Source organism: Panthera onca, chromosome B1, assembly GCF_046562875.1.
Source record: "Panthera onca isolate mPanOnc1 chromosome B1, mPanOnc1 haplotype 2, whole genome shotgun sequence".
Taxonomy (NCBI): domain Eukaryota; kingdom Metazoa; phylum Chordata; class Mammalia; order Carnivora; family Felidae; genus Panthera; species Panthera onca.
The window spans coordinates 71380717-71399227 of record NC_138342.1 but is presented as its reverse complement, the minus strand read 5'-3'; the positions used below and the strand labels follow the sequence as shown (position 1 = coordinate 71399227).

The following is an 18511-nucleotide window of genomic DNA, read 5'->3' as shown; positions in this document are numbered from 1 at the left end:
AAGATGATAAATATTCTTTCCACAGAGTCTACCTATCAGCGATAAATGCGGGACCTATCTGCTTTTGGAAAGAGAAAGGAAATGTTACTTATTGAATTTGTTGAGGGGCATGAGGTAGATGCTTTCATGTACTCTCTCTTCTTTCTTGGTTCCCATAATAACCTTGTAAGTGACCTTTTATTTTTCTGAATGTTACAGCTGAGAAAATTGTGACTCAGATTGGCTAAGGAGGTTGCCAAGTGCTGCAGCCGAACATAGAAGAAGGCAGATTTGAAGTCACATCTGTTTCTCATCAGTCTGCCATTTAGGCACATTCTTCCATGAATTTATTAACACAACTCGGTTTTCTGTTCTGAGTAGGAGCATAAATCTTAAACCAGTGTTCTCAAACACTTCTGCTCTGGGAAAGAGAACATTTATTAACTTCATCTTTTCTTAGCCAACATTATAATAAAAGCACCAGTGAGTAGGAAGTCTATAAAAGATAAAACTCATTTTGCTTCCCTTTGCCAACTCTATACCTAATTAGCTTTTCATTTAGTCAAATTATTTAACCTATAAGCCTCCTCCCCATTTCTAAAATGGGGTTAAAATTACCTGTTCCCCACATGACTATATTTTAAGGAGGAAATATACATGCAGGATGCCAGGTACATGCAGTGATTATTAACTATCCCCCCCACCCCTGCCTTTTAAATTGATTCTGAGTCTCACAAACAAAACAAAAAATAAGCAAAATACAACCTGTAAGAAATGAAATTTTAGAATGGTGACTAAATATTACATTTTCAAAAGCTTATAGATATGAGAATAAAATCTTAACTCTCAATAAAAATTGCAAGTCGGAGAAAATTCAGTATTATTGAGTGAAACGATATTGAAGTTCACTACATTTCTTCCCACTTGATTACCAACAAAAATAACTTCTAGGCCAAAAAAATAAAAATAAAGGAGACAGTGCTTGATTGGAATTCTGTTTTCATGCTGGATAAAATTCATGAAGAATTATAACAATAACTTTATTTCACAAATGAGGAAATTGCGGTTTAGCTCTCTGCAGATCTCACATATTTCTCATGCCTTAATTCTGTGCTTCATTCAATCTACCTGTAGTTCTCATGTGTTTGTTCACCCCAAGCAGGGCATTTCAGAATCAACATGTATGAGCCAGTTTCTGCATTCTGTGTATCTGAAGATAATGCTGATCATTGTCCCAGGCATCTGGGCTCAGCATCTAAGCAGTCCCCTGTGGCTCTTTTCAGTCTTCACCTCATTCACTCAATCCGATGTCTAGACCTGTCGCCCATCCTCTTGCTTGTTACTCACAGCCAGTTCTTCCTATTTATCTCCAAGGCCATTTCCTCAGGGCAGGCCCTCATACTTTCTTTCTTGGCCAATGAAAGTATCTTCACAGTATTCTCTCCACCATGGTTTTGTAATAAGTGGATGAGGCTGGCTCTGGGGTCAGACTATTTATATTTAAATCCTGACTTGGGACCTCTTTCCTGTAGCTGGAAATCCTAACACTTCCCTATGGTATTGTAAAGGGAAAATGAACATGTTAGGCATTTAAAGGCTTCTCAGAATCTAGTAACTTAGGTAGCAACTAAGCCAGGTCTACCCTACTTCTTTGGGTTTATTTCCCAATAAGCACCATGGTCTATAGTCGAAATGGACTATTCACTATTCTCTGAATATACCCCGCACTTTCCCACCTTTCCTTTGCCCGTGTTGTTCCCACAGCCTGAAAAGCCAATTCTGTCCCTTCTAGTCATAACATTATCCTTCATTGTAATTGTGCTAGAAAGCTACTGGCTGGTATGTATGGGGAATCTAAAAAATTATCCTATTCCTTGACTGAGCTTAGCAAACCTTGGCTGGGTTCTTCTACATGTCTGGGGACTAGATAAATGTAGATTGGTCTTGGATGGCCTCATCTGGGACAGCTGGGGCTCTCTTCCACATGGTCTCTCATCTCCTGCAGGTTAGCTTAGACCCAATCATATGTCAGAGGCAGGGTTCTGAAAAAGAGGAAGCATATAAGGTCTCTTGATGTCTGGGCTGGAAACCAGTTCATCATTACTTTCCACCACATTCCATTGGCCATTTCCAGATTCAAGGAATGGAGAAGTAGATTCTGCCTCTTGAAGGATGAGCTGCAAAGTCACACTGCAGAGGGCATGGCTAAGAATGGGGTGAAGAATTGGGGACATATTTGCAATCTACTGTCCTAAAGATGGACAGTATTCTTGCCTTTGAGGGTAGGACATGAAAACTAAGATCTAGCATTACAGAGTAGTAGTAAAGTCTACTCTGGAGCCAGGAAGTAGAACTGTCACTTGCTAACTGTCATGTTGGCGGATTATATAAGTTCTTTATGCTTCAGTTTCCTCACTTCTACAATAGGGGGAAGCATAATCTACCTCATGGATTGTTGTGAAGGTTGAATGAATTAATATATAGAAAGTACTTAGAATCTCACCAGGCACAAAATACTGCATGAGTTATTATATGAGGCAGATAAAAGAGAACTGTGTCAGGGTCTGTGTTTTAGTCTCTGCCCAAGGAGCTGTGTGACTTTGAGCAATTTACCTCTCTGGACCTCAGTTTCCTCTTTTGTAAAGTCAATGGGTTAGACTCTCTGAGGTCCTTTTTAAAGAGTATACAGTACATAAAAATCTACCATTTTAACCATTTTTAAGTGTGCAGTTCAGTGGCCTTAGTACACTGTTGTACAGTCACTAACACCCATCCCCGTATCGTTTTCATCTTCCCAAATTGAAACTCTGTACCCACTAAACAATAACTCTCCTTTCCCTTCGGACCTGTCAACCACCATTCGGTCTCTGTGAATTTGACTAAGTATCTCGTACAAGTGAAATCATAAAACTTTTGTCCTTTTGTATCTGGGTTACTTCACTTAGTATAATGTCTTCAGAGTGCATCCATGTTGTATCACATGTCAGAATTTTCTTTCTTTTTTAAGGCTGTATATCATACGTATATAGCGCATGTAGTCATCCATTCATCTGTTGATGGACACATCTGTCATTTCCATCTTTTGGCTGTCGTGAATAATGCTGCTATGCGTGCAATGCGTGCAAATCTGTCAGAGTCCCTGCATTCAATTCTTTTGGGTATAAACCAGAAGTGGATCTGAGGTCTTTTTAAGTATTTTGTACAACAGGAAAAGATAAGCAAGTTATAAGGTCTCTGTGTCCCCCTCCCTCCACCCCAGTTTTTAATGTTTCTCCTTAAACTATTTGACAGAGATGGCTTCCCAATCTGTCCCCATAGCATCAAGTATGCAATTCTTATCATCTGTAGGAGGGCGTTTTAATAGCTGATCTCCTAATCCGCCTCACCCACTAGGTCTGTAATCTCCTTGAGGGTTTCTTCAGCTTTGCATACTCAGTGCCAGCCTGATGGTGGTAGGCGCTCCACCGACATTGAGTGAATGACTGAAGGAAAGTTTCTAATTGCCTGTGTGTGTTATAAAAACCCCGCTTGAAATGCAATCAGTTTATTGGTGCAACTCAGGACAGCTGCCACAGTCTTTAGTTTGACAACTTTTGATATACAAGGTCCATACTTACCTGAGGATGTAGTTGTGTCGTGAACTGCAGAGAAAGGGTTCTGACCGAGGGTGGTGGTGGAGCCTGAGGGCTTCAGTGGCCAATTTGGACCTTTGACCTTTAAAGTAGCTCTTGGTCCTTTAGCAGACATCTGGCAAATAGAACTTCAGATTCTTCAGGTCAGTCTGACATGGCCCGGTGGAGAGCCAGAGATCATCTTAAGAGACAGAACTTAGATTGAATCCATGTGACTTCATGCAAGTTTTGGTAACTCTCTGTACCTTAGTTTCCTTGCCTATGAAATGGAAACACTATGGGGTGCCTGGGTGGTTCAGTTGGTTAAGCGTCTGACTTCAGCTCAGGTCATGATCTCCTAGGTCGTAGGGGTGAGCCCCACATCAGGCTCTGTGCTGACAGCTTGGAACCTGGAGCCTGCCTCAGATTCTGTGTCTCTTTCTCTCTCTGCCCTTCCCCTGCTCGTGCTCTGTCTATGTCTGTCTGTCTGTCTCTCTCAAAAATGAGTAAAACATTTAAAAAAATTAAAAAAAAGAAACACTACAATAACATATATGGTTATTGTATAGATGAAAAGATAAAATATATCTAAAAGCATGACGCTTAGTAGGCAGTGTTGAATAAATGCTAGTTATTGTTTTTTTAATTTTTTTTTAATGTTTATTTGTGTGTGAGAGAGAGAGAGAGAGAGAGACGGTGTGAGCGGGGAAGGGGCAGAGAGTGAGAGACACAGAATCGGAAGCAGGCTCCAGGCTCTGAGCTGTTAGCACAGAGCCAGACACAGGGCTCAAACTCCCAAACTGCGAGATCATGACCTGAGCTGAAGTCGGACGCCTTACCAACTGAGCCACCCAGGCGCCCCAATAAATGCTAGTTATTGTTATTGAGAAGCAGCAGACAGGAGTAACATTTATATCTGGGAATGGAAAACCTGGCCTTTAACTCTTCCGGGACTGGCTCTGTTCACCTGATATGATAGCATACCCCATGTCTGTCTGCTTAGCCAGATGGTTTTTACTTTTTTTTCTAGTGGAGAAGCAAGTGTGTGTTGTCATAGTTTTGAGTGTCAGAGTTCCTAATTTTATTAGTTTGATACTAAAAGAGCATTTGAATAATTTAAACCCAATGGCAAAATGGTATACTTACACACATTGCATTTTAATATAATGTGTATATAGATAATCTACTTATTTTAAGAGAGGTGCAGGATTTACCTGTTTGTCCAGACTTGCTGAGGCAGTCTCATGATTTTCTGTAATAGTTTGGGGATGATGATGCCATTCTTCTCAGTGCAAGTGGAATCTTGTTTTATTGAAGTCAGCCTTGGCCAACAATTTTCCTATATGTGAACAGCCAAGAGACCCAGTTAGCTACATCCTCCATTTATGCCACACTGGAATTTCATGGCAATAAAACCAAAGGTGTGACTTTGCACTGCACTCACACACATTCACTGTTTACAGTTCTGCGGGTGTTTGTAACAGCTGGCAGAGCACCATCTGCCAAACACCACGGGCTTGGACAGTCATGTAAAGGATGGAAGCAGAAACCTATGTAATTGAGGATATAGAATCAGTCTGCTAGAAATCTCACATTTGCTTCCCACAGTCATGAATCTTACCTTTCTGCTGTTTGTGCCAAAGCAACTCAGTGGAAACATGCTGTGCAATTTCTCCAGAAGTTCAAGATCAGAGTGATGTAATATGGAATTTCTCCCAGGACTTAGTATGAAGAGTCAAGGAATGTAGCATTATTGTAGGCTAAGAGTTGGGAAACGCTTCCCAAACACCTTCTTTGTGGACAGGGGTTTGAGAACTGTGGCAAACTGCTTTTCTTCCTTTACCTGTTCCTCTAGTTAGGAAGAAGTCTTTGCTCAAAGTAAACATTCTTTTTTTTTTTTTTTTAGTTGTTTTTGAGAAAGAGAGAGAAGGGGGGGAGGGAGGGAGAAAACCAGTGGGGGAGAGGCAGAGAGAGAGGGGAACAGAGGATCTGAAGCAAGCTCTGTGCTGACAGCAGAGAGCCTGATGTGGGGCTCTAACTCACGGCCCATGAGATCATGAGCTGAACCAAAATCAAGAGTCTGACTCTTAACCGACTGAGCCACCCAGGCGCCCCAAAGTAAACATTCTTAATAGGATAGATTACTTTAATTAATTTATTTTTTTGAAGATTTTAAAAATATTTATTTTAGAGAGAGAGAGAGAAAAAACATGAGCAGGGGAGGGGCAGAGTGGACAGAGGATCTGGAGTGGGCTCTGTGCTGACGGCAGAGGGTCTGATGGGGGCTCGAACTCACACACCGTGAGATCATAACCTGAGCCGAAGTCAGAAGCTTAACCGACTGAACCACCCAGGTGCCCCAGGATAAAATAATTTTAAACTTCATAAAGAATAACATATGTACAAGAACTGCTATGACAAGTTTGAAAAAAACTTATGTGGAAGTATTTGCTCTACCACATGTGAAAACTCACTATGAAAACACCGTGTTTAAAAGTCTAGTATTTGATTAGAGTACATTTTGAGTACATTTTGACATGTAACACATAATGAAGTTGGGACTTCAATTTAGTGGAAAATTATTTAGTGAATTAGATTAACACACTTGCCCCTCTTTATAGAAGACAATAGATTAGCCTCTGATCTTCTACCATATAAATTATAAATTTTAGATGAGCTAAAAATATAAATACAAAATATCAACCTAAAAAGAAGTAAAAAGTGGGGACGACATTCAAATACCCTCAGGAGAGGAGATCTTTAACAAGACAAGAAACTCAGAAGCCATTAAAAAAGGGACACATGTGGGGGCGTCTGGGTGGCTCAGTCGGTTGAGCATCCGACTTCGGCTCAGGTCATGATCTCACAGTCCATGAGTTCCAGCCCAGAGCCTGGAGCCTGCTTCGGATTCTGTGTCTCCCTCTCTCTCTGCCCCTCCCCCGCTCATGCTGTTTCTCTCTCTCTCTCTGTCAAAAATAAAAATAAATGTCAAAAATAAAAATAAACATTAAAAAAAATGGACACATGAGAATATCTCAGTGTTCATTATTTATTATGGCAAAATCCATCAGTGTAGTCAAAACCATGCAATAAGCTCACTGAAGCTATTTGATTACGCATGATCATACATAGTCTAATTTTAAAGGAGCTCCTACAAGTAAAGAAGAAAAAGTCAGACAAGCAAGGCTGCTTGGGAGAGGACATCCAACAGGTCAGGGACTATGACAGAAAGCACAAGCACATAGACAGTATAACAAGCTATCAGTGAGATGCATTTTTCAATGTTCTCATGAGAATTAAAAGGGATTGATCATATTCAGTGTGGGAAAGATTGTGAAATGTAACAATCTTTTTGTGAAATAATATGGCAGTATCTATTAAAAGTAAAAAACAAACCTTTGATAAAACAATTCCACTTTGAGGAATCTACAGAAATAAAAGAATTATTTCAAGGGAAATACATACAAGAATGTTTATCATCACTTTGTTTATAATGGAAAAACACTCAAAGCAATTTATTCATCATTAATGAAGTGATTGAAGAAATTATGACATATTTAGATCATGGTGTACTCTTCATTCTTTAAGCAAATGAGTTTAAGCTTCATGTATTGTCCTGAAGGGATACCTATGATTAAATGGATTAAAAAAAGCAACAAGCTACAGAGTAAGGTGTATTGTGTGATTGCTTCAAAGAGAAACAAAGAAAAAGCCTCTATTCATTGAATAAGCAGCAATAAAATAGGATTGCATAAAAGAAAATCTTAGAAGACTAAAAAGAAAATAGAAGATTAAAAGAAATAAGAGGAGAAGGGAAATTATAATCACTTGTGAGTTACCTAAGTCTGGATTTCTGAAAAGGACTCCAATCAGCTAAATATTTGCTCCTCAAAATGTTTTTCACATTTGAACTTGGGAAAGCATGGTTTTAGTTATCTCTTAATTGAAAATTTCTGTTCCTGGATTACGGTTGGGATGTTTACCATTGCAATTCAGTGTAAAGGGATCATTTCACTAAGATTTGCAACGTTCACTTGCAGGTATATGACATATGAGGAAGAGCAGAGAGAACATTGTCCTAGCACCAGTGTTTTGATACATTGGTTCATTCTTTGATTTATACATTTATTTGGTATTTAATGAGCTCCTCCAAGTTGCTATAGCATGAGACTGCCAGATCCTATGGGTGTGGAGGTCAATATAGTCCTTGCCCTTAAGCAACTCAGAGTTGATAAGTGTACCACACATTGATAGGTAAACAAGCACTTATGTAAGGTACGGTATGTGAGATAATGCAAATAAAAATGTCTACAGGGCAATGGGAGCTGTTCCTCAAGGATGAATATTCTAAGTGCAGAGAGGTACACAGCAGCACTGAGGAAGGAAAAGCCCAAGGCCAGCCAGGGTTGGGCAGAAGATGCTTTAGATACCCCCATGCCGGTGTATGCATTATACTAGATTTACAACAAAGCCTCTCAACGTAAAATATGATACAAAAAAATCCTGAATCACCAGATTGATAGCAGTCTCCCACTGCTATCACTGTGGGAGATATACAGTCTTCCACAAAGATGGAAGGGACATTTGTTTATTTTTTTACTGTGGGAAATGGCAAATATATATAAAAGTGGAAAGAATAGTGAACCCTCTGGTATACTTCACTCAGCTTTAGCAATTATTAACTTATGATCCATCGCATTTCATTTCTGTCCCCACTTACCCAATGGATTTTTTTTGAGGCCAGCTCCACGTATTATTTTGACTGCGAATATTTTAGTATTTGTCTTTGATAGATCGCAAAATATGGCCACAGATTCCTTCCATTCTTGTATGCACCTTCCTTTGTAATGTGATAAGGTTCGTCCTCCCATCCAGGGAGGGTACCTATTCCCCATTCCTTGAATCTGGGCTGGTCTGGTGATTACTTTGACTAATACAATGACACAGAAGTGATGCCCTATTGCTTCCAAACTGAAGCTTCAAGGGGCTTTACAGTTTCCACTTCTACTCTCCTGGAACACTACTGCCAGAGATTGCCAGGTAGAAAAGGTATATTGAATACATATATAATAACCTTGGGCACATGTCTTTTCATAGTTTTGATAGTACATTCTAGGGATAGATTCCCATAACCTATAGCATTGTTGGGCTAAAGCGTAAACCCATGTGTAATTTATCTATATCGTCAAAGTATCTCATTTTGCAAGTTCATCAGCAATGAATGAGAGTGCAGAGGAGTATTTTTAATATCCTTGAAACAGAGCGGTTGGTGCTTTGCCAAGAGTATGAACACTCTGGTAGAAAATGTCAAAATAATCATAGATGGTTTGTAGGCAAGGTAATTAGATGGAAACATTGGTGATCTGTATTATGAGGAAGAACGATGGTGACTTGAAGGCCTGATGAAGTGCTGGAGGACCCTTGTTATCCCTGCAGAAGACCTTAGCCCTGCAGAGGGTCTCCTTCCCCTTGGTGGGCTGGGAGGTGGTTCACCTCCCCGTCTCTTGGCCATTTGGGCCACGGACACAGATTGGACATATACCCTGCACAAAGCGGTCTGCTGTGAGAACTCAAACAATGAATATTAAGAAGTTTCCAGACTCTGGACCTGGATTTGAGGTGGATAAACTCTTGTTTTCCCGCGGGTTGTGTTATGCGATGCTCCATTTGCCTCACCTCATTGAATAGAGCAGCATTAACAGTGTCTAGAAGCAGTTTGTGCATGTTTAGACAGATTGTGTAATTTTCCCCATCAGTTAGAAAATATTTTGTTGGCCTGAAGGATCTCTCATTTCCATTTACCCATTTCCTTTTGATTTATTCTTTCACTGGTTCTGTCATCCAAACAGGGACAAAAGGCAGCTTGGGTTTGGGAGCCGGGGGTGGAGGTGAGCGGAGGAAAGGATGGTTCTGGGGTAGAGGCACAAAACACTGGGGAAGGTTGGATGGTCCTAAGTGGACTTCTTGGGTTTTCATCCTTTTTGATCTACTTTTGGCTTTTAGCCTACATTTGAAGTCTCTCCTTTCTCAGCTTTCATCGAATGTAATCTCCTAGCTCTCCACTCGCTTCTCTGTCTTTCTTTACATGCACGGTGGCCCCTCTCTGGCCCCAGTCCAAAGCAGGAGAGCTCTTTCCACGGCTCTGCTCCCCATGCCCCTGGTCCCATTATGCATGCTTTACCCCTTGCACTGAAGCTATGCATTTTAATGTGTGACTAAGTCCTGTTCTCCAATTAAGACATGTAGAGACTTGGAAAACAAGTCTTTATTAGTCAGAAAAAATAGAAACAACATATTATAAATTGATGAAGCGATAACATTTGATAGGATGCAATAAAAGTACAGTAGTCAAGATACAGAGTCTTTAAAGGTTCTAAACTGATGGATTTTTACTCTAGATATTATGTATTTGCAAATCTTCCAGACCCACAGCACTAACTTTGTTATCTTTTTCACTTGGAGATAATCTCAATAATGACAGAGATAAACAAACCCAGTTGTCTATCAGAAATCATCCCAGCTTTGTTCAACAAAGACCAAAACTCTGTTCTGATCATTCACCTTTGTTTTCCTGGTGAAGTTGTGTGGCTTGGCTATTGTCAGGCTGTTTGGATTTGGTTCATTCAGCTCTTGCACCTACATTTCACTTCCCAAGATGGCCGGATTTGTGTGTCTAGTGATGACAGCAGCTGTGGTCCTGAGTTTTCCTTTGCCTACCTGGGATATTTCTGGTGGCTGCAGTCCTGAGTTTTCCTTTGCCTACCTGGGATATTTCTGGTGGATGTTCTGTTGTCATCCCTAATTTAACATGTCCTCTCAGATGTTAAGTGACCACTTATTCTGTCAATCACACCACCATTTTGAAGTCTAGAAATCTTACTTTTTCACTCTACTTCAATTCCTATCTATAATCATGGGGTTATACAATACTAGAATTCAAAGAGAATTTTTTGAGAGAGAGAGAGAGAGAGAGAGAGGGAGAAGAGAGTGAGCAGGGGAAAGGGGCAGAGGGAGAGAGAGAGAGAGAAAATCCTAAGCAGGCTCTTGGCTCAGCGTGGAGCTTGACCCCATGACCCTGGGATGATGACCTGAGCCCAAATCAAGAGTTGGATGCTCAGCTGACTAAGCCATGAAAGTGCCCCAAAGAGAACTTTTAATTTAGTCTAGCATCCCATATCAATTCTTTTTTGCTATGGTTTTGTAACTTTGCTGGTTCTGTCCAGCTTGCTCTGAGGATCTGTGCTGTGGGGGTCCCTTCTCTATCCAATGGGAAACTTAGGGCATGTGGTATTTGGATACCCTCTTCTGACAGATATTTATAGCACTTCACACTGGGCAAACACTTAGCCTTGTGGCAAATTTGCCCTATTCCCATATCCCGGTAGCAAAATTAGACAAAGACATTACAGGAACATAGAACTACACACTAATATTCCTCATGAATATTTGTGCAAAAATTTTTAACAGAATGCCTTCATATATTGATGGCAGAGAGTAAAATGGTGCAGCTGCTTTGAAAATGGCATTTCCTCAAAAAATTAAACTACGATCCAGCAATTCTGCTCCTGGTATACACCTTAGAGAATTGAATTCATATGTCTGCACAAAACATCGTGCACAAATATTCATAGCTGCATTATTCATAATAGCCAAAAAGAGGGAACACCTCAAATGTTTATCAGTTAGTGGATGGGCAGAAATAATGTGGTCTATCCATACAATGGAATATGATTCAGTCATAAAAAGGAAATGGTGTACTGATACATGCTAAAATGTGGATGAAGCTCAAAAACATTATGCTAAGTGAAAGAAGCCAGACACACCAAAAAGACCACATATTCTATGATTGTATTCATATGAAATGTCTAGAATGGGAAACCCTATAAAGACAGAAAGTGGATTACTGGTTGCCAGTGGCTAGGAGAAGAGAATGAGGGTGGGGTTCCTTTTTTGGGATGATGAAAAAAGTATAGAAATATATAATGTTTTTGCACAATCTTGTGAATGTACTGAAAACACTTTAAAAATAATGGATTTTATGGTCTATGAATTATATCTCAATAGAAAAAACTCTATAAAGAAAAAAACCCTTTAGGACCTGGCAGAACATTTAGAACAAGTAGATTCTTAAGTAAATAGGAGTTAATTGATGAACGTCAAATACTGCTGGAAATCTTTTTCTGGGTCACATATGAAGTCATTTGTTGAATAACAAGATAGGAGTGAGCTTCAAGTAACTCACCTCATGTGATCTCTAAGGTATGCTCTGGGAGTTGCTTTTGGTCAGGACTTCATCATTTCAAACTCTTCCTCTTATGCATCCTTTTATTTTCACTTTCAGCATCACCATGACGACCTGTTCCACTGTGGCTGCCCTGGGAATGATGCCGCTCTGCCTGTATCTCTACACCTTATCCTGGAATCTTGAGCAGAATCTCACCATTCCATATCAGAATATAGGTCTGTACTGGGCTTGTGAAATGGAACAGTAATAGTAATGGTGATGGTAATACAATTGTTTATGCCATTGTTTATTATGTGCCTCCTTTATGTGGATTTTAAAATAAACTACTTGGATAGTGAGCCTGGGTGGCTCAGTCAGTTGAGTGTCCAACTCCAAAAAAAATTAAAAAAAAATTTTTTTAAGGGGAGCCTGGGTGGCTCAGTTGGTTAAGTGGCCGACTTCGGCTCAGGTCATGATCTTGCGGTCCGTGAGTTCGAGCCCTGCATCAGGCTCTGTGCTGACAGCTCAGAGCCTGGAGCCTGTTTCAGATTCTGTGTCTCCTTCTCTCTGACCCTCCCCTGTTCATGCTCTGTCTCTCCCTGTCTCAAAAATAAATACAACGTTAAAAAAATTAAAAAAAAATTTTTTTAAACTTAAATCCAAGTTAGATAACATATAATATAATAATAATTTCAGGAATAAAATTTAGTGATTCATTACTTATGTATGACACCCAGTGCTCATCCCAACAAGTGTCCTCCTTAATGCCCCTCACCCCTTTAGCCCTTCCTCCCACCCAACACCGCCCATCCAACAACCTTTAGTTTGTTCTCTGTATTTAAGAGTCTCTTATGGTTTGTCTCTCTCTCTCTGTTTTTATGTTATTTTTGCTTCCCTTCCTTTTTTTTTTTTTTTTTTTTTTAATTTTTTTTCAACGTTTTTTATTTATTTTTGGGACAGAGAGAGACAGAGCATGAACGGGGGAGGGGCAGAGAGAGAGGGAGACACAGAATCCGAAACAGGCTCCAGGCTCTGAGCCATCAGCCCAGAGCTTGACGCGGGGCTCGAACTCACAGACCGCGAGATCGTGACCTGGCTGAAGTCGGACGCTTAACTGACTGCGCCACCCAGGCGCCCCATGCTTCCCTTCCTTATGTTCATCTGTTTTGTATCTTAAATTCCACATATGAGTCAAATCATATGATATCTGTCTTTCTTTGACTGACTTATTTCACTTAGCATAATACACTCTAGTTCTATCCACGTTGTTGCAAATAGCAAGATTTCATTCTTTTTGATCACCAAGTAATATTCCACTGTATGTATATACCACATCTTCTTTATCCATTCATCAGTTGGTGGACATTTGGGCTCTTTCCATACTTTGGCTATTGTCAATAGTGCTGCTATAAACTTTGGGGTGCATGTACCCCTTCAAAACAGCACTCCTGCATCCTTTGGATAAATACCTAGTGGTGCAATTGCTGGGTCATAGGGTAGTTTATTTTTAACTTTTTGAGGAACCTCCATACTGTTTTCCAGAGTGGCTGTACCAGTTTGTATTCCTACCAGAACTGCAAAAGAGATCCTCTTTCTCCACATGCTTGCCAACATCTGTTGTTAATGTTAGCCATTCTGACAGGTGTGAGGTGATATCTCATTGTCATTTTGATTTGTATTTCACTGATGAGGAGTGATGTTGAGCATTTTTTCATGTGTCTTTTAACCATCTGGATGTCTTTGGAAAAGAAGACATGTCTTTTGCCCATTTCTTCACTGGATTATTTGTGGGGTTTTTTTTGGTGTTGAGTTTGGTAAGTTCTTTATAGATTTTGGATACTAACCCTTTATCTGATATGTCACTTGCAAATATCTTCTCCCTTTCTGTCGGTTGTCTTTTAGTTTGGCAGATTGTTTCCTTTGCTGTGCAGAAGTTTTTATCTTGATGATGTCCCAATAGTTCATTTTTGCTTTTGTTTCCCTTGCCTCTGGAGACATGTCAAGTAAGAAGTTGCTGCAGCTGAGGTCAAAGAGGTTGTTGCCTGTTTTCTCTTCTAGGATTTTGATGGCTTCCTGTCTTACATGTATGTCTTTCATCCACTTTGAGTTTATTTTTGTGTATGGTGTAAGAAAGTGGTCCAGGTTCATTCTTCTGCATGTTGCTGTCCAGTTTGCCCAACACCATTTGCTGAAGAGACTGTCTTTTTTCCATTGGATATTCTTTCCTGCTTTGCCAAAGATTGGTTGGCCATATGATTGTGGATCCAATTCTGGGTTCTCTATCCTGTTCCATTGATCTATGTGTCTGTTCTTGTGCCCGTATCATATTGTCTTGATTACCGCTTGGTAGTATAGCTTGAAGTTTGGAATTGTGATGCCTCCAGCTTTGGTTTTCTTTTTCAGGATTGCTTGGGCTATTTGGGGTCTTTTCCGGTTCCATACAAATTTTAGGATTATTTGTTCTAGTTTTGTGAAGAATGCTGGTGTTATTTTGACAGGGATTACATTGAATATGTAGATTGCTTTGGGTAGTATCGACATTTTAACAATATTTGTTCTTCCAAGCCATGAGAATGGATGTTTTTCCATTTTTTTGTGTATCTTCTTCAATTTCTTTCATAAGTTTCTATAGTTTTCAGTGTATAGATTTTTCACCTCTTTGTTTACGCTTATTCCTAGGTATTTTTGGTGCCATTGTAAATGGGATTGATTCCTTGATTTCTCTTTCTGTTGCTTCATTATTGATATATAGAAATGCAACCAATTTCTGTACATTGATTTTATATCCTGCGATGTTGCTGAATTCATGTATCCATTCTAGTAGTTTTCTGATGGAGTCTTTTGGATTTTCCACATGGAGTATCATGTCATCTGTGAAGAGTAAAAGTTTGACTTTCTCCTTCTGACTTGGATGCCTTTTATTTCTTTGTGTTGTCTGATTGCTTAGGCTAGGACTTCCAACACTATGTTGAATAACAGAGATGTCCATGAGAGTGGACATCCTTGTCATGTTCCTGAGCATCTAACTCTTGATTTCAGCTCAGGTCATGATCCCAGCGTTGTGGGACTGAGCCTTGCACTGGGCTCCGTGCTGAATGTGGAGCCTGCTTAAGATTCTCTCTCTCGCCCTCTGTTCCTTTTCTCCACTCATTTTCTTTCTCTCTCTAAAAAAATAAAAAATAAAAAATAAACGATCTAATTCTTTAAATAACACTTCCACATTGATTCTATTAGTAGTTCCATTTCCTAGATTTGTAGGATGATAGAGGTTAATTAACTTCGCTAAGAATGTGCAGCTGGTCAGCAAAGAACTGAAATTCTGACTTGGGAATATGACTGCAAAGCCAAGCTCTTAACACTGCAAGAGTTCATTTTTGCAAATAAAGAAAGAGAACTTGTTTATTAAAAAAAAAAAACACCAAAAACACCATATATAATTCACTGTAATGCCATTGGTTAACTGAATCACAGTGGGTCTAATGAGACTTTAGTTCCTACAGTTCCACCTTTCACATGGCCTGTGAATCTTGATATCTTTACCGATCCAGCATGAATGATTCCTATTGATTATTAGAGAGCATATTCACAGGTCACAACCGTATCCATATCTCTTCCATATCTGCTTTCCTGATTGTCATTTCTCATTAAACTCTGCCCTTTCCCTAGAGATCTCAGTTTACTTACTAGGCTTAGAAGGAAACCTTGGTAAAATGAGATGGCTATTCTCGTTTGCTCAGAGTTTTTGGAGAATTGGCAGAAATTATGATTCTTAAAAGTCTAAAGTGTTAATCTGGAGTCTCTAGTCATCACTTGGAGGGCTTTACAAACCATGACCCATAGCTGAAAAACATGTGCTAATGACAGCTGGAGCCCATTAAATTTGTAAAATTTGAGTGAAATCCTAGTTTAGGAAATCGTGATTTTATGCACAACTTATTCTGATCAGTAAATTAACATATTATGTTTTGATAATATATTCTAAAAGGCACTTGTAAACAATTAAAACCCAACATATTATGAGCAACTCATGTAACTTTGGAGCCAGTATTGCAGGCATTTGGCCAGATTTGGAAAACAACACTGGAAAAGGTTAGTGTGTGGATCCTGCTGGCAAGTGGGCCTCTGCTCTCCTGAGCCTGCCTTCAATGCCTTACTCACTTGTGTTAATTAAAAGGCATTTTTTTTCTACCCACCTTTAGGTTACCTGGCCACACTTGCAGAATATGAGAAATTCTTTGGTATGTGTAACAGATGCTGTTTTTTATATCTGCAATAGGTATTCTTTACTTTGCGAAACAAATGGCCCATTGGCTTCACATAGGGAAGTAATAGCTGTGGTCGTAGAGAGGTGACCTCATGCATAGCAACCAAAGAATTTTGCAGAGTCTGCCTGTTTTCTAATGTTTACATTTCTGGTTGTCTCTAAATTTCCATGTGATTGTCAGGGGGATTTTGAGAGAGAAATGATGGAACAAGAATGGTGGCATTCAGTGGTAACATATACCCTTCAAAGGCTGTCTTCCAAAGATGTTTTCTTTCTTTATATTTGGAGGTGGATGCAGAAATGAAATGCAGCTTATAATTTTTTTAATGTTTATTTATTTTTGAGAGAGAGAGGGAGAGAGAGACAGAGTGTAAGCAGGAGAGGAACAGAGAGAGAGAGGGAGATACAGAATCCAAAGCAAGCTCCAGACTCCAAGCTATCAGCACAGAGCCCAATGTGGGGCCTGAACCCGTGAACCATGAGATCATGATCTGAGCCAAAGTAGGATGCTTAACCAACTGAGCCACCCATGCACCTCTAAAATGAAGCTTTAATTAAAGCCTATATCTAATTGAACTAGAAATTGTTGAGGACTGGGCAGTCAAGGTAAGAGGAGATATCATCTGATGGATTTTTCTTCTCCCCAGGAATCACCCTTGTGTGCCTGACCATCCCTGTGGCCTTTGGTGTCTATGTGAATTATAGGTGGCCCAAGCAATCCAAAATCATTCTCAAGGTAAGCAGCTCCACATGGCAGTTAATGTATCTTTAGACTTAGACACTGGAAAGACAGATGTTGACAATGACTGTAACAGACTGGCCAGTCAGATACAACCACACGCCCAGCAATTTTTGTTTTTTTGTATTTTTGTTTTTAAATTTAATTTTATTTTAGAGGCAGTCTAGGGGGAGAGGGGCAAAGGGAGAGAGAGAGAGAGAGAGAGAGAGAGAGAGAGAGAGAGAGAGAATCCCAAGCAGGCTCCATGTTCAACGTGGAGCCTGATGCAGGGCTTGATCCCATGACCCTGTGATCATGACCTGAGCTGAAACCAGGAGTAGGATGCTCAACTGACTGAGCCACCCAGGCACCCCAGTTCTGCTTTTTTTTGATCTAACCTCCATATTTCCTCCACTCTTCTCAGCCATTCTCTGTCATTCCCATAGGCCCATACACTGAGGCTTATGGACACAGTCAAGAATGGGACTTTTGCTGTAGTGACAGGAAAGCCAAGGCCTATGTGTGGCCAGAGAGAACCCAGAGCCCATCTATTCACAAGATTCCACATGAGTGCTCTCGAGGTGAAAGCTGCTCAGGTGTGCATGCAATAGAGCCCTGGTGTTGAAGAGTATTGGCTGCTTTCATGAAAAAGTAGGGCTGTTTTTCAGAAGCATTCCTGGGGAAGCTTCGATGTTGTAGTCTCTACACATGAACAACTGCTGTGGCTGCTGACCACATGAAAAGCTGTCAGAATGAAATGCAGAATGCATTGAAGAGTCTGGTCATGGAATGATGGTAACTGGAACCTCCTACCTCCTCTTGACTTTCCAGCATTGGCTTTTGTCTGCTGGAGAAACAAGCAAATGTCCTTGTTTTAAAAATATCTCTGAAATGACTTTTAAAAATATCTAAAAATGACTTTTAAATCTCGAGGCATTCTCAACAAAGGTGTCAATATCCTAGGGTGTTTTCAGTGTTTACAATTATGTATCATTTTAGAAGATGTGAGATTCCATTATGTGCTGCTTTATGAAGATTTTTAAAATGCTTTACTTATATTTTACATGTATAAAGAAATAAACATTTGGGGCTAATTGAAGGTTCAACAAATACATCTCAGGTCATATTAGTTTGGGGTTTATGGTTTGGTTCAGTGTAAGTTCCTGCTGTCTGGCTCCCCCTGACGGAGTGCTGCCCCTCCACTTGTCTGCACAAATGGGTGCTGCTTTCTCACTTTGGCACAAGACTGAACAGCTCTCACTGTTCCTCCAGTGAGATCAAGAGCGGGAAGAGGGATTGACAAGCAGACAAATCAATTGAGCACAGAGAACTGGAGGAAGGCTTAAATGTTGTACATTTCGACTGTGTGTCAGTGGGTGACTTTGTTATTTCAGTAGGAGAAAATTTCCAATGTGGCCGTGTATGGTTTTAATTTTACTTACAAAATAAGAGGACAGAGTATAACAGTGGGAACCTCTTACTTTTCAAATACTCTATTTTTGATGAAGTACTGTCAAGTACTCTATTTTATTAGTACTTTTCAGGTACTGTAATAAAAAACCCTACAATTTTGGTGTTTTCAGATCCTCTATTAGTCCCTCAGTGTCAATGGAGAAATCAGATAAATTTTCTGTAGTCACTTATATTATCTGTAGAGAGCAGATCTAAAACCCCTTTCTTTTGCCTGTTTTATAGGATTTTTGGCAGAAAAAAAT

At 39.9% G+C, this 18511-nt stretch overlaps 1 protein-coding gene across 2 annotated transcripts in view; it reads left to right on the top strand.

Annotated features, from left to right (window-relative positions):
* Positions 1-18511, top strand: part of SLC10A6 (solute carrier family 10 member 6) — a 48861-nt gene that overhangs the window by 19933 nt on the left and 10417 nt on the right. Inside the window, exons 2-4 of one of the 2 annotated variants that reach the window (XM_060655682.2) lie at positions 11932-12050; positions 16726-16814; positions 17243-17392. In XM_060655682.2, coding sequence (XP_060511665.1) covers positions 11932-12050; positions 16726-16814; positions 17243-17392 — 358 coding nt within the window. The remainder of the gene's footprint in view (positions 1-11931; positions 12051-16725; positions 16815-17242; positions 17393-18511) is intronic. The other variant, XM_078445938.2, reaches the window with a different exon arrangement.